General features: G+C 38.3%; 1 protein-coding gene across 3 annotated transcripts in view; it reads right to left on the reverse strand.

Moving 5' to 3' along the window:
* Nucleotides 1–17,757, reverse strand: part of LOC126483791 (endoplasmic reticulum metallopeptidase 1-like) — a 237,637-nt gene that overhangs the window by 39,671 nt on the left and 180,209 nt on the right. For all 3 annotated transcript variants that reach the window (XM_050106960.1, XM_050106958.1, XM_050106959.1), the window contains one exon: nucleotides 1,662–1,858. In XM_050106960.1, coding sequence (XP_049962917.1) covers nucleotides 1,662–1,858 — 197 coding nt within the window. The remainder of the gene's footprint in view (nucleotides 1–1,661; nucleotides 1,859–17,757) is intronic.

Here is a 17,757-nt window from a genome sequence, read left to right on the forward strand (position 1 = left end):
TCCCCACCCTCATGTTTTTCAGCTTCAAAGCACTTAGAACACCATGGACTCTGTAAATGATGCATGCTTTCATACATGTACAAGGCAAGAAATCGTGTCTTGGCAGTTATCTCACAAGAGTACATAATAATGACAGCACATTTGTTACTGATTTGACAAGAAAACCAGACATAAGCAAGTCAACAAGAGTCGAAACACATCTCAGGAGTCCAGCAACATAGCCTCTGCGAGCATGCCACACATGAGCATGCAAAAAAAGTTAAAACAATAATGTTTAGCATTTTATGTAACGTTATGAGCACAAAAATGTAATACCTGTGGAAAGCAACAGCAGACTTTAAATTTCCTTTTTTATCTGACTGATGCAGTTCACCATAAGATATATGGGCAACAATCTACATCTGCCATTATTTATGATTAAAGACTCACTGGAAAGCAACATAAATCTAACAACCAATAGAGAAGGGTTACATTTTCAAACAGTGCACAGGAGATTGTTGACATAAATGCAGTCTGTTATCCATGGTCTTCAAAGTTGACAGATCCAACAAAAAAATGGAGGGTCAGTCATTATAAAATGGAAGTAGTTGATGGAACTCTTGTTGCATTTCTTGAAAGTGTAGCAGAAGCTCAAGAAGAATTTAACTCTTTATGTCCAAATGTTGACTTCAATCTAATTCTTTTTAAAAACAAATTCAATGTATTGACCACTGCATTAAGTCAGTGACAGAATGTTATCACCATTAAATGAACTGAGAATATGTTCATCTTAATAAATAAACAGGGTGTTACAAAAAGGTACGGCCAAACTTTCAGGAAACATTCCTCACACACAAAGAAAGAAAATATGTTATGTGGACATGTGTCCGGAAATGCTTACTTTCCATGTTAGAGCTCATTTTATTACTTCTCTTCAAATCACATTAATCATGGAATGGAAACACACAGCAACAGAGTGTACCAGCGTGACTTCAAACACTGTTATGGGAAATGTTCAAAATGTCCTCCGTTAGCGAGGATACATGTATCCACCCTCTGTCACATGGAATCCCTGATGCGCTGATGCAGCCCTGGAGAATGGCGTATTGTATCACAGCCATCCACAATACGAGCACGAAGAGTCTCTACCTTTGGTACTGGGGTTGCGTAGACAAGAGCTTTCAAATGCCCTCATAAATGAAAGTCAAGAGGGTTGAGGTCAGGAGAGCATGGAGGCCATGGAATTGGTCCGTCTCTACCAATCCATCGGTCACCGAATCTGTTGTTGAGAAGCGTATGAACACTTCGACTGAAATGTGCAGGACCTCCATCGTGCATGAACCACATTTTGTGTCGTACTTGTAAAGGCACATATTCTATTAACACAGGTAGAGTATCCCGTATGAAATCATGGCGGTGAATCGAGGAAGTACAGCACATACTGACGAAACTAAAATGAGCTCTAACATGGAAATTAAGTGTTTCCGGACACATGTCCACATAACATCTTTTCTTTGTTTGTGTGTGAGGAATGTTTCCCGAAAGTTTGGCCGTACCTTTTTGTAACACCCTGTATAGTAGCTCGAGCTATGCTCTTTACAAGACTACAGGAGCATCTTGGATTAATTCAGCAATGTAATGGAATGCCAGTATAACAGACTAATTTAAAAACAAATACTCACCATATCTGCAGTAATCTGACAGTAAAAGCTGGTAAACCACACAGCAATTTATCTTTGCAGTCATTTTCTGTAGTTTGAGCTTCTGGGAATAATGTCTTTATTGTCTCTGGACCATGTCGATCCATTGGCACCATCCAGTAGCCTGCATCTCGTTTCAATTCTTGTCCTTCCTTCTCATAGAAAACCCGTTCTGTATGCTATAAAGACAGATAGCTTAGATAGATACTATTTTTGAGCACGTTTTCCAACTTGTCATAATGATATCACAACAGGTTTTTCAGCTAACTAATATACAACTTGGGAAACAAAGGACAAGCAGTACTTTAAAGGGGGTAATTAAACATAGTCTAATACATAAACAAAGTTGTATGAATTATATATTTGCCATTATAAGACACATCTTGACAGATGAAAGCTTTCCCATTAAGAGATTCTTTTGTACTTTATTATTCTAGTAACATACATACTCATACCATAAAAAACCCAATACCAAATTATCCATTGCTCAAGTTATCATTTCATCCTCCATAAATTCTTCTACCAAATAATAGCATTTCTCCCACAAAACCTGTTATAGTCTTATTTTTAGAATTTCTGGTTTCATATTAAATATGTTTTGTCTATTAATTTGTTATACAGGGTGTATAAAAAAATCACCGAGTTTTAAAAAATCATAGCTATTAAGTTAGTTGATACATGTGCATGAACAACGTATTGTTGGAAAGAGCAAACTCTCTAGTTTTACACGGTTCCCACTAAGTAGCAGCAGTGTGCACTTGCTTCAGTTATAGAAAAAAATGGTGCCAGGACAACAGAAAGTGTTTTGTATTCTACGTTTTGCATAGTCCGGGTCAGTAATAACTGTTTAGCATGACTTTCGCATTAGGTATGGTGTGGATCCTGCTACAGCACAGAGCACTGAACAATGGCATGAACAATCCCGAGAAACAGGTTGTTTGTGTAAAGCCAAATTGCTGGGCTGTCCCCAAATGTCTGACACAGACACTGAAACCATCCATCATAGTTTCATGTGAAGTCTGCAGAAATCTGTTCACTGAGCAGCTCAACAGCTCAACATGCCCCCAACATCCATCTGGCATGTGTTGCGTCAATGTTCGCACATGAATCCATACAAAATTCAGCTATTGCAAGCTCTTCATGAAGGTGACAAACAACAGCATGTGGAGTTCTGTAATTTCATTCTTGGCAAGATGGAGATGACAGTTTTCTTCCACACTTAGTATTTAGTGACGAGGCAACATTCCATTTAAATGAAAAGGTGAACCACCATAATGTGAGAATATGGGATATAGAACAACCGTATGAAGTTGTACAATGTGACAGCGACTCTCCAAAATTTAACGTGTTTTGTGCAGTTTCATGGGTAAAGGTGTATGGTCCATTTTTCTTTGCTGAGAACACTGTTACAGGAAGCACATATTTCGATATGCTTGAGAACTTTCTTTCCCCACAGTTGAAGACTGATTTGAATGATTTCATTTACCAACAGGATAGGCCCCGCTACACTGGCATTTGAAAGTGTGGGAATTTTTAAATCAAAGGACCACTGAACAATGGGTCTATCGCACTGGACCAAATGATTCAGCCTTACATTACTGTCCTCTAAGGTCACCGAACATGACTGTATATTATTATTTCTTGTGGAGGTTTACAGAAGGCTGTTTATGTGCCTCTGTTACCAATAACAATTAATGAAGCTGAGACATTGCATAACAGCAGCTTGGAAGCCATGACTCAAGAGACACTCGCCGCAGTGTGGGAACAATTTGAATACCACACTGACATTTGCCATGCATCTCAAGGGCGGGCATATTGAGCACAAGTGAAAAGGTATGAAAAAAGTTATTTGAGTTTATCGTTCATCAAAAACAATATGCATTGTATATGTTTGTTAGTTTCAGAAATATAAACATGTCAAATAAGTCAAATCAGATGATTCTTTTTCATACACCCTGTATATTGCCATCCTCATATACCAGAGCTGGCTATGGTGTGCCAAACTTCACAACGGCCATGTGTGGGCAAAGACTTGGTCTGTACTGGCTTAGCTTGTTCCTTCAAAGAAGTATTCAGCACAGCTGTGGTGTGGCATTTTTCTGCCTATATCTAATATGTCTACATCTATACTCTGCAAACCATTGTGAGGTGCACAGCAGAGGGTACGTTCCACGTGAGTGATATGTAAGGGGTTGTAGTATACTCCTAGAGTTAACATTTAAACCCGGTTCTTGAAACTTTGTTAATAGACTTTCTCAGGATAGTTAAGACTACCTTCAAGAGTCTTCCAGTTCAGTTCCTTCAGTATCTCTGTGACATTCTCCCAGATTAAACAAACCTGTGACCATTCATGCTGTTCTTCCTTGTATATGTTCCATATCCCATGTTAAGCCTATCTTGTACAGGTCCCACACACATGAGCAATTTTCTATAATGAGTCACACAAGTGATTTGTAAGCAACCTCCTTTGTAGATTGATTGCAGTACCTCAGTATTCTACTAATAAACCAAAGTCTAACCCTATGCTTTACCCATGACTGAACCTATGTGATCGTTCCATTTCATATCCCTACCAAGTGTAACACCCAGGTCAGTGTTATACCCAGGTCTTTGTACGAGTTGGCCAATTCCGAAAGTGACTCACTGGACAATTCCAACAGTGACTCACTGGTATAATAGTCATAGGATATTACATTTTGTCATTTTGTGAAGTGCAAAATTTTACATTTCTGAACATTCAAAGCATGTTGCCAATCTCTGCACCACTTCGAAATCTTATCAAAATTTGACTGTATACTTTCACATAGTACTTCATTATAGCTAACTGCATCATCTGCAAAAAGGCTTATTTTACTATTAATATTGTTTTCAAGGTCATTGATATACAACATGAACAGCAAGTGTTCCAACACACTTCCTGATATACAACATGAACAGGAAGTGTTCCAGCACACTTCCCTGGGGCACACCCAAAGTTACTTCCACATCTGATGATGACTCTCCGTCCAAGATAACATGTTGAATTCTCCCTACCAAAAAGTCCTCAATCCAGTCACAAATTTAATACATCATATAATCGTAGTTTTGACAATAAGCATAGGTTTGGTACTGAGTCAAATGCTTTTAAGAAATCAATAAATACAGTAGCTGCCTGATTGTCCTGATCTAAAGCTTTCAGTATGTCATGCAAGAAAAGTGCAAGATGGGTTTTACATGATCGATGTTTTCGAAATCCGTGCTGGTTGGCATACAGGAGATCATTCTGTTCAACATACCTCATTATGTCTGAACTCAGAATATGTTCTAAGTTTCTACAACAAAGCAGTATTGGATGGTAGTTTTGTAGATCATTTTTATTACCCTTCTTGTAGACAGTTTTGGCCTGTGACTTTTTCCAAGAACTGAGCATGGTTTTTTGTTCGAGGGCTCTACAAAAGATTATAGTTAGAGGAGGGGCTAACTCAGCTGCAAATTCAGTACAGAATCTGACAGGGATTCCATCGGACCCTGGAGTTTTGTTCAATTTTAATGATTTCAGCTGTTTCTCAACACCACTGACACTAATAATCATTTCATTCATCTTTTCAGTGGTACAAGGATTAAATTGGGGCAATTCTCCTGAGTTTTCCTTCATGAAGGAACATTTGAAAATGGAGTTAAGCATTTCAGCTTTTGCTTTGGTACCCTCAATTTCAGTTCCTGTCTCATTCACTAGGGATAGGACACTAACTTTGGTGCCACTAGCAACCTTTGCATATAACAAGAATTTCTTTTGGTTCTGTAAAAGACCATTTGACAGTATTCTGATATGGTAGTCACATAACACATTGCTCTCCTGACAGCCAAGCATGTTTCATTGAGCATCTCTCTACCTACAGCCCTATGCTTTGGTTTATACCTGTTATGCAGTAATCTCTGTTTCTTTAGAAGTTTCTTTACAGTGACTGTATACCAAGGAAGTTCCCTCTCATTATGAGCTGTTCTACTGGGTACACATCTATATAGTGCTTGGACAACTATTCTTGTAAATCTGAGCCAGAGTTCTGCTACAACCTCCTGCCCTGTGCTGAAAGTTTCAAGTTCCTCACTGAGATAAGACACTACTGATTTTTTTATCTAGTCTACTGAACATATAGTCTACTGAACATGTACATCTTTCTGCTTGTTTTAGTTGTCCTTTGTACTTTGGTAACCATTGTTGCCACAACTGTGTCATGCGGACGTCCTCAAAGAGGTCAGGTCTATTTGTTACCATAAGATCAAGTACTTTTCCATCATGAGTGGGGTTTCTAACTACCTGTTCCAAGTAGTTTTCACATAAAGTATTTAGTAAAGTTTCACAGGATGTCTTTTCATGTCCACCACTAATGAAACTGTAATTTCCCAATTAATTGTTCAATAATTAAAGTCTTCACTGGTGATTACAGTACGATTGAGAAACTTACATACAAGTGAACTGAGGTTCTCTCTAAAGTTTTTGGTTACATCAAGAGATGAGTCTGGTGGGTGATAGAAGGATCCAATTATCATTTTATGTCCACCCCTGATGCTGAGTCTTGCCCAAACAATCTCACCTGCAGCTTCAATTTCTGCCTCAGTGCATCCAAGCTTCTTGTTTACTGCAACAAATACATGTTCGCCTATCCTTTCGATAGACCCTTAAATTTTCTCCTGAAATCCCACTGCTATCAACTTCAAGTTTCAATAAGCTTTCTGTATCTAGTATTATGTGAGCTTCACTGCTTTTCATGAGCACTTCAAACTCTGGCACTTTGTTTTGAATGCTTCGGCAGTTTACCATTAGGATTTTAATACTCTCAACTGTGGGAGGCATATCTTTCGATCTTACACTAATACTTCTGGGTTTCCTATGGCTATCATTATCTGGATTGGATGGAGAGTTGCCTAATCTAGCAAACCCTTGTGTGCACCCCACACAAAGTCAGCTACCTGAGTAGCAGCCTCTGAGGGGTAGTGCACATCTAACCCATTTTGGGGGACCCTACAGTTCTCATCCCTATGGCTTAAGTCAAGGAAGTTGCAGCCCTGTTTGTCACAGAACTTCTGAAGTCTCTGGTTCAGTTCTTCCACTCGACTCAGAACCAAAGGGCCATGATCAATTCTGGGGATAATGCTGCAAATTGTGAGCTTCATTGAAACTCCACATGCAAGGCTGATCTTCTCAACTTTCTCTGTCAGTCGCTGGAATGACCCAAGAATGAACTCTGAGCCCAGACTACAGGCAATATTTGTTCCAACATATGCCACAACCTGCAGATGGTTGCACCCTGTTCCCTCAATGGCTGCCGGAATAGCCTCTTCAACACATTAAATGAGGCCCCCACGCATACACACTGAGTGCACCTACTGTCCATTCCTGTCCCTTGCTGCCATTTCCCTCTGGGGTACCATCATTCACTATAAGTTTGACATGCCCACGATTAATAGACCCCCTACCCTTTTGTGTTTGCCTCCTCCTGACACCAGAACAAAACAGGTTTCCTCAAGACAAATGAACTAAGATCCTCTGGCTCAGTTTGAGTGAAAGACGGCACCTCAAATTTGTTGGTTAGAGGGATTGGTACAAAACTTTGAATCCTCCCTGATCCCCATCCTTCCTGTCCAGGACACCTAGATCTACCATTGACATGCCACTTGCAGTCAAGTGGACAAGTAATGAGAGATCCTGTACTTTCTGCAGAGACGACAGGATCCACAGGAGAGGATAGTACTTGAGGTACCTCTGATACAGGTATCACAGGTATACAATTATCAGGACTCTTCTAACACAGCAGCTGCCAATCATTTGACAATAGTCAGGGCGATTTCCAGTTGCTTACGAACATCAACCAACTCATCCCTTGTTTGAGAGCAGCATTCACAGTGGGGCTGCATTTGGCTGGTGAATTGTATTTTAAGGAAGTGAACAAATAATTTTAAATTTGTCTGCTGATTATCTTTTACTCTGTTGAGCTGAAAAGTTGCTAATTCCCTATAAGAACTGAAGCAAATACACAAAACAAGATTTCTATTAACACAACACAAAAACCTGGGGTAAAAGCTATGGTTTTGAGGTTAATTGCATATGTTAGAAAACTCAAAAACAGAGTTAATTTATGATAAACGCAGATAATATATAGGGCTATTCCTCTTTAAGGGAAAATTAGATGTAACACAATATGTTACTTAGAAAATCTGCTACAGTAACTAAACCACAGACGCCAATTTGCTACAAACTGCTCATAGATTATGCAAAGGAGAATGGCAGCTTCCAAAAATTCTCAAAAACACATATTTATTTGCCTCCATATACAAAGAAGTTCAGGAGAGATGTATTCTTTGGAGAACTGTGAACCACAAACACTGATCTGCTACAAAACAAATTATGTTTCCAAAACAATCAGTAAGTTGCAAAAATACAGTTTTGTAAGTGTCCAAAAATTCTCAAAATAACCCATTTCTCACGTAATTGTACAATGACATTAGACAACAATTTTTTTTTAACCAGGATACGCCCACTACCTGGTATTCTCAAAATTTTAAAAGAGAACAATTAAGTTGAAGCCTATGATTGACAATAACAGTACAAGTTTATCGCTGTTCAAAAATTCACAATATATCACAATACAAATGGATATTGACACAAGCAATGAAAGATTACACAGAAATGACACAAACAGTAAAATGTGTGAATCTAGAACTTTAAATCGCACAGAATCTTGTGCCTCCAGTCTCACACAAAGGAAAATTTCTAAGTTGGCTTTTATATATAAACAAACGTGCATATTTCATGGATTTTTCACTTAGCTGACTCTGTGCACTCTTCTACACTGGTGTGCCAAAGAAGAACACTGCAGAATTAGTTTATCTCAATCAAAACTGCTAAAATGTGCAGCACTAACAAAGCATGTCTACTGCATGTTGCAGCTAACAATGTTAGTGGGCACAACTCTTTTCAGTTCAGCAGTATTGTGGTGACAGCACTGTTTACCCTTAGCTATTTGTTTGTGGTAAGGACGTTCACAGTTCCAGTGGCTGTTTGTACAAAAAGAGGCAGTCCAGTGATCTACCGTTAGAAGCCTTTAAAAATGATGGGGAATGGAAGAATAGAGGGATGAGAATTCTCAGTAGATATTACACACTCACATAAGCAGTGTGCACTACAAATTTGTTACGAAACAATATTATAATAGCATGCAAGAAGAATTTAAAGATTTAGTTGACAATGAAAGGTCAAAAAATTACAATAATCAACAGATGGGATTCATTTGTCTGTACATCAAGAATCACGTGTACTGAATTTAGAGGCATGCACCACCTGGAGAAATTATTGGTACCCATCAATAGAATAATTCCTGAAGTCACTAACATTATTCCTCTGTAAGTTGCAACAGTTTTTGATGGAACTGAAAGGAAAGTATGCAGACTTTATATATTACTGTAAAGTGTGTGGGTTAAATCAAGGGGCAAGCCTGGAACAATTTGTCAATTTAAAACTTGCTATTGTTGAATTTATGAAGGAAAAAAAGACTGCAAAAACAAAAATTAGAGCATTAAGAATGGACTGCCTGTCTCACATTTTCAGTTGACTGCACACTGTCCACAGTAAGACATTGCAGAGGGAGAAGCAATTTCTTTCTGGTTTGATGGGGATGCATTTAAAAAGAAAATTGGGTTATAGACATTCTGACAAACACAGTCCAGTTCGCTACTCTCACAGTTGTTAATGAAAATGCATGACTTGAAGAATTCATTGTGGCCTTGAAAGAGCTATAGGGATTGTTTTCTAAACATTTTGAGGGCACTGCCAATCTTACATCTGTTTTCGAAACAATTTGCCATTTCAGTTGAAAATGCCCCTATGCGTGAGTAAATTTAATTGACTGAGCTGAATGGTAATTCCTGTTTTTATGAAAAATCATTTTATGTTAAATCTGCCAAGGACATCTACATCGCTTTCCTCCTGCACAGTTTCCACATCCCCATTATGAGGTTGTAAAAGTGCTATACTGCCTTTTGTAATTCTTCAATTTTTATTTACCATGACAGTTTCAAATTGACTGCTGATTCACCACCAGATGGTACATATTTATTGTATGTCTGGAGCCTCATAGATGTCATGTGGGTGTGGCAAGTTGTAAAAATGAAACATGTAAACAATGAATGTAACAAAAATTACTCAAATCATGAGATCAATGCCTACATGTTTCATGTGTACATCTTGCCACAGCTACATGACTCCTACAAGGCTCCAAATATTCAATAAATATGTACCATCTGATTATAAATTGCTAGGTGATTCAGAACTGGTCATAATAAATAAAAACTGAATAATTACAAAAAGCAACTGGTTGTAGTAATTTCTCAAAACTTTTATTCATCACAGTCACAGTGTTCAACATTCATAATGGATAAAAGTTTTGAAATGGTATAATATTTTGATCGATAGATTTATGTGAAAGACTTTTTTTCAGTTGCGAAACTGAATAAGTCATGATTATGTGATAACCTGATTGAAACTGACTGCATATGTCTGTATGCCAATAGTTTGTAGCAGACAAAACTTATATTATGTCTTCAGCACCCCAAAAATAATTTAGTAATACTGAAAATGTGTTTTGTTTGTGGTTGTTGAGAAATGTGAAATATAAAACCAAGTTGTGTGCAATGAGACTGCACTGCTATTTAAATGTGGCATGTTCACAGCTTCCCTCTCTTCCCCTCCTCACACTCAGACAGCATGGCATGATGGTGGGTGAAGTGTGCAGTGAGGTTGAGTGCTACAGCACTTTGGGAATTCCTGGCCGCTCCTGCCACATAGTGTAGAGTCCATGCGTATAATTTCAATTCTGCGTGGGCAGCATGAAATTCATTTTATTTCTTGGTTGTATGTGGCGTTAAAATGACTATTCTGAAATTATTTTTTTCTGCTGTGTAGGAAGATTATAATTTGTAAATTTATATGGAGGGAACAGTTAGGATTTCCAGTTTCCAAAATAAGGGCCGAAAAGATTCGTTTTCGCTGAGCAGTACACATGTCGTTCAATGCCGGACAGCTGTGCATCACAGTGTAGTAGCGCGTATAACTAATAATTTGCTTCTGTAGTTTCAGCATTTACGATGCACTATTTGAACTTCCCCAGAAAATTATACCACACTTAATGACACGTCCAAAATAGCTATGATACGCTATTTTTGATGTACTCGTGTCAGTAGAATTTGCTAGTGTTTGCATTGCAAATGCAAAACTGCTTAGTTTATTTGATAGGAAGTCAATATGTGTATTCCAGGTTAAGTTCTTGTCCATATTTAGTCCAAGAAACTTGATTGCATCAGCTTCTCCCGTAAGTTGATTGTTATGTTGTATTTTAAGTTCCGCGTTTTGAATGTTTGGGTTTGAAATGTACCATGAGTGTTTGAAACATTCAGTTTCAATCCATCTAACTGAAACTAGTTTTCTAGAATATCCAGTGTGTTCACAATTGAGCTCAGATTTTTTTCTGTGTCATACATACATACATTAATACTTGTTCCATAGATCATGAATATGACATTTCGTAATGATGTGGAACGTGTCACCTTAACATAAGTTTTCTTCACACAAAATAATAATTTTTATTTATTTATTCATTTATTTTGCAGTTATTACACCATATCTAAAAATGTTCAATTCAAACAAAACTGATGGACAATTTACATTTACAGGTAAGTCATTTATGTAGAATAGGAACAGAATTTGCCCTAAAATGAAGCCTTACGATGCACCTTGTGGCACTGTAATCTATTTAGAACAATAATTTACTGCATTTGAAGTTATAGTTACCCTTTGTCTTCTGTTCTGTGAGTATAAAGTAAACCATTTTAGAGCATTGGCTTTAATCCCATACTTACTAAATTTGTAGATAAGGAAGTCATGGTTCATGGAGTCAAAGGCTTATGTAAGATCACAGAAGATACCTGAAACCTTATTCCTCTGATACAATGCTTTGCATATATTTTCAGTAAAGTTATTCACTGCAGCCAGGAGTGTGTGTTTCCTTGTTGTAATCCAAACTGGTTACTTATAATAATATCACTTTTACAATAAAATTTTGAATTTCATTTGCAGCAACTTTCTCTAACACTTTCAACAGGATTGTAATAATAGAACTTGGGTGATGGTTTGCCATGTCTTCCCTTGACCATTTCTTAAACGGAGGTCTCACTTAGGCATGCTTCAACATATGAGAAAAGCATCCCTTTTCGAAAGATTGTTTGATTATTTTAGTTAGTGGAGGTGCTATTATGTGATGCACTGCTGTAATCATTTCAGCAGATATTTTATTCCACGCAGCAGAGTTTTTTACTTTAATGATGACATATGACATTTTCCACATCCTTTATTGAGACTTTTTTTAAATCTGTGAGATCCTCAGACATTCAACATTTCAAAAAAGCTACTTAACAGTTCGTCAGTTACTACTTCTTGAAATGCAACTGTGATTAGATCATTCAACTTCTCTTAACTTATTACTAAATACAGTTGAATTTTTTTTTTTCACTGAAGTTCCTTTTCATATGCCTTTTGTTACATGAAATTCTTTGTTAATTTTTGGCACTCCAAGTTTTTCAAAATAAGATAAAAAATAAAATTATGCTTTCCATTTCATATCTACAAAGACCAACAATTATGTTAGTTTAGTATACACTGGCTGATATTTAGCCTTTCAAATGCACTCTAAAACAAAACAACATTCTAGAAGGGAAAAAAATGTATGAGGAGGAGGAGGAGGAGGAGGAGGAGGAGGAGGAGACTCACATCTGCACCTGACGAACAAAAACCTGGAATACAGTAAAGTTACTGACCTGTACTTCAAAACACATGATATCAATAGGCACTGTTGCCTTCCATTCACATTCTGAGGTTATTACCACAGAATAACATATACTGACACAAAGGCTTATTGCTAACATTTGCCTTGTAATCTATATCTCACAACAAGGTGTTCAACATACCAGAGGTGAAAATATGTACTCAATATACTGGGACAAGCTGAAGGCCACTTTACACTGGGGAAGTCTGCTTTACTAGGCCCTACCCTCCAGGGATTCCCATTTTATGTCCCAAAGCATCTCCATACTACTCATGTGTTGTTCGAACCTACCAATAATAAATCTAGCAGCCCATCTTTCAAATGATTTGTCTTCCTTTAACCCTTTTAGACCCTCTAGCTACAGCTGTGTACATTAACTTTTATTGTCTCTTAGATGCATCAGAAGAATTTTTTCCCAATGGAAACTTGAGGTACACATTTGTGAGTGTTCGATCTTTTCATGATGCACATGTACTGACAATTGCTGGGATCACTGTGAAAATATCAGCAAGTTAATGTAGCAGTGTGCAGCAGCTCATAACCACCACAACACATGGATGTGGGTGGTTCGCTATATTCCACTGTATAACTGGATATTGGAATTGTTATTTTGCATGTTAATTATTGAATGATCATTTTACTATTTATTGCAATAGAGATTATTTTGTAATTAGTTATTACAGTCTATAAAATGAAGCCAAGTGTACAAAGTATGTTATGAAAATGTGTACATATTTTTGTACAAATGTTGAATCTAAAATCATTAAAAAATCATCTAAGAGAATTACCACATAAAGAAAAATTTTCCTTCCTCTAGAAAGAACTCAGGTTTTAGAGGGTTACTCTGACCTGATAATGAACCACACTTTCCTAAAATTCTCACAATAAATCATGGATACCATTTCCCTTCCCTACTACAACCCTTATATGCTCATTCCACTTCATACTGCTTTGCAACATTACACCTAGATATTTAATCAACGTGACTATGTTAAACAGCACACTGCTATTACTGTATTCAAACATTATGGGTTTGTTTCTCCTATTCATATGTATTAACTTACATTTTTCTACATTTAGAGCCAGCTGCCATTCATCCTACCAACTACAAATTTTGTCCAAGTCGTCTTGCACCCTCCTACAACCACTCATCATCATCTTCCCATACACTACAGCATAATCAGCAAATGGCTGCAGACTGCTGCTTACCCTGCATGCAAAATCATTTATGTACATATACAATCACACTTCCCAGGGGGCATCCCTGACAACACCTTGTCTGTGATGAACACTCCCCATCAAGGACAACATATTGGGTTCTGTTACTTAAGAAGTATTCGAGCCACTCACATGTCTGGGAACCTACTCCACATGCTTGTACCTTTGTTAACAGTTCACACACAGTGTAAAATGCTTTTCAGAAATCTCAGAATATAAAATCTGTCTGTTGGCCTTCATTCATAGTTCCCAAAATATCATGCGAGAAAAGGGCCACCTGAGTTTCACACAAACAAAACTTTTCCGTCTCAAGGAAATTTATGATATTCAAAGTGAGAATTCTGCATTAAGTCGATGTTAAGGACATTGGTCTGTAATTTTGTGAGTCCATTCTTTTACCCTTCAAACATACAGCAATCATCTATTTTTTCCAGTCACTTGGGACAATGCGATGGGTGAGAGTTTCGCAATAAATGCAAGTGAAGTAAGGGACAAATACCATCAATTACTCTTTGTAAAACTGAATTGGGATTCAATTCAGACATTGTGACTTATTTGTTTCCAACTCTTAGTTGTTTCTCTGGGCCAGAGATACCTATTACTACATCCTCCATTTGAGAATCTGTGCAGTGGTCAAACAACAGTATGTTTGTATGTTCCTCCTGCATGAACGATTTCTTAAAAGCAAAATTCAAAACTTCAGCTCTTGTTTTACTATCTTCTACTGCCACTTTGAGACAGGGTTTTAGCCTATCCGCAATGTTATTCAATCTGGATATTGAGCTAGCAGTAAAGGAAACAAAAGAAAAATTTGGAGTAGGAATTAAATCCATGGAGAAGAAATAAAAACTTTGCAGTTTGCCAATGATATTGTAATTCTGTCAGAGACAGCAAAGGACCGGGAAGAGCAGTTGAACAAAATGGACAGTGTCTTGAAAGGAGGATATACGCAAAATCAGGATAATGGAATGTAGTCAAATTAAATCAGGTGATGATGACGGAAAAGTTTTTGAAGAAAGGTTCATGACCCTGTTTTGGGTCTGTTTCAGTTCTGGGTTCTGTATTGTGGTGAGAGGGTCTGTCGGAGGGTATGGTAAATGGACTAGATCAGTGAGCAAACTTTGTTGGCACTGAAGGGATTCAGGAAAGGATTGGAGGCTTGTGTAGAGGTGGTGGATAGTGGAACTCCAAAGCAGGAGTAGGAGGTCAACAGGCTGGAGAGATTTTTAAGGTGTCGTGCATGCTGCTCTAGATTCATTGTGAGAGATAGGATGCAGGAATTTGGGATTGCAGAGCAGGAGATTTTCATGGGTGGGAGGTACAGCGAGGAGTTGGCCCGATTTACATGGCCTGATTTACACGGTTTTTCTGGACTAGGGCTATGGACTGCAGAATTTGAACAGATACAGGTCAATGTGAAAGGTAGATCACAGCCGGATGTGGGTAATTTGATGATCAGACTATATGGGGAAGGGCGAGAGGGTAGATTCCACAAGCTAGGCAACAATGCAGGAACAGTATGTGGGACTGGGTTCTAGCTCGGGATCTGGAAAGTTTTCTATAGCAGTGCAAACGTAAGAACCAAGGATTCATTGTGGAAGATAAAGAAGGCATAGAAGTACGTTAAATACATAAAAATACATGGAAAACACTTACAAAAAAGACAGAATGTATGAAGGTGAAATGTGTGACACTAGGGTTGATAGTAAAAGGCGACAATGAACTAAAATTGACGTGGAAACACAATGAGCTCAAAGAGAAAACTATATAAAAAGACGATAATAGTGTAATGCATTTCGGTGGGTGGATATGCAAAAGGAGAGGGAACAGCAGGTGTAAATGAATTAGATGAGGGAAAGAGAGAGGGGGGGGTGGGAGGAGATATGGTTGATGTTCAACAAGTTCGTGTGGCACAAGAAAATATGGAAAATAACATACAAAAATGTGCGAAAGTGAGGGAAGAAGTGTGATCTATTTTAAGGCCTAGGAAGGAAGAATGTGGAACAAGAGACACTGCACCAACAACCCACGCAACCATGTAGCTGCGTAGCTGTTTATTGTGTGCAGATAAGACCACTGATACTGTGTGACTAGTAAGTCAGAGCATGTGCTGTTTTGAAGTTGACAGGTAAAACACAGGAAAGAAGAGAAAGAAAAATGCGGACATTCATCATCATCATCATCATCATCATCATCATCATCATCATCTAAGACTGATTATGCCTTTCAGCGTTCAGTCTGGAGCATAGCCCCCTTATAAAATTCTTCCATGATCCCCTATTCAGTGCTAACATTGGTGCCTCTTCTGATGTTAAACCTATTACTTCAAAATCATTTTTAACCGAATCCAGGTGCCTTCTCCTTGGTCTGCCCTGACTCCTCCTATCCTCTACTGCTGAACCCATGAGTCTCTTGGGTAACCTTGCTTCTCCCATGCATGTAACATGACCCCACCATCTAAGCCTGTTCCCCTTACTGCTACATCCATAGAGTTCATTCCCAGTTTTTCTTTGATTTCCTCATTGTGGACACCCTCCTGCCATTGTTCCCACCTACTAGTACCTGCAAACATCCTAGCTACTTTCATATCCCTAACCTCAACCTTGTTGATAAGGTAACCTGAATCCACCCAGCTTTCGCTCCCATACAACAAAGTTGGTCGAAAGATTGAACGGTGCACAGATAACTTAGTCTTGGTACTGAATTCCTTCTTGCAGAAGAGAGTAGATCGTAGCTGAGCACTCACTGCATTAGCTTTGCTACACCTCGCTTCCAGTTCTTTCACTATGTTGCCATCCTGTGAGAATATGCATCCTAAGTACTAGAAACCGTCCACCTGTTCTAACTTTGTTCCTCCTATTTGGCACTCAATCCGTTTATATTTCTTTCCCACTGACATTACTTTCGTTTTGGAGATGCTAATCTTCATACCATAGTCCTTACATTTCTGATCTAGCTCTGAAATATCACTTTGCAAACTTTCAATCGAATCTGCCATCACAACTAAGTCATCCGCATATGCAAGACTGTTTATTTTGTATTCACATATCTTAATCTCACCCAGCCAGTCTATTGTTTTCAACATATGATCCATAAATAATATGAACAAGAGTGGAGACAGGTTGCAGCCTTGTCTTACCCCTGAAACTACTCTGAACCATGAACTCAATTTACCGTCAACTCTAACTGCTGCCTGACTATCCATGCAAAGACCTTTAATTGCTTGCAAAAGTTTGCCTCCTATTCCATAATCTCATAGAACAGACAATAACTTCCTCCTAGGAACCCGGTCATATGCCTTTCCTAGATCTATAAAGCATAGATACAATTCCCTGTTCCACTCGTAACACTTCTCCATTATTTGCCGTAAGCTAAAGATCTGGTCCTGACAACCTCTAAGAGGCCTAAACCCACACTGATTTTCATTCAATTTGTCCTCAACTAATACTCGCACTTTCCTTTCAACAATACCTGAGAAGATTTTACCCACAACGCTGATTAAAGAGATACCTCTGTAGTTGTTACAATCTTTTCTGTTTCCATGTTTACAGATTGGTGTGATTACTGCTTTTGTCCAGTCTGATGGAACCTGTCCCGACTTCCAGGCCATTTCAGTTATCCTGTGTAGCCATTTAACACCTGACATTCCACTGTATTTCATGAGTTCCGACTTAATTTCATCCACCCCAGCTGCTTTATTGCACTGCACTCTATTGACCATTTTCTCCACTTCCTCAAATGTGATGCTATTTCCATCATCATTCCTATCCCATTCTACCTCGAAATCTGAAACATTACTGATCGTATTTTCACCTACATTGAGCAACTCTTCAAAATATTCCCTCCATCTGCCCAAGGCATCCGCAGGATTCACCAGCAGTTTTCCTGACCTGTCCAAAATACTTGTCATTTCCTTCTTACCTCCCTTTCGAAGACTGCTAATTACACTCCAGAATGGTTTTCCAGCAGCTTGACCCATAGTCTCCAACCTGTTTCCAAAGTCTTCC

This window comes from Schistocerca serialis, chromosome 6, assembly GCF_023864345.2.
Source record: "Schistocerca serialis cubense isolate TAMUIC-IGC-003099 chromosome 6, iqSchSeri2.2, whole genome shotgun sequence".
Lineage (NCBI taxonomy): Eukaryota > Metazoa > Arthropoda > Insecta > Orthoptera > Acrididae > Schistocerca > Schistocerca serialis.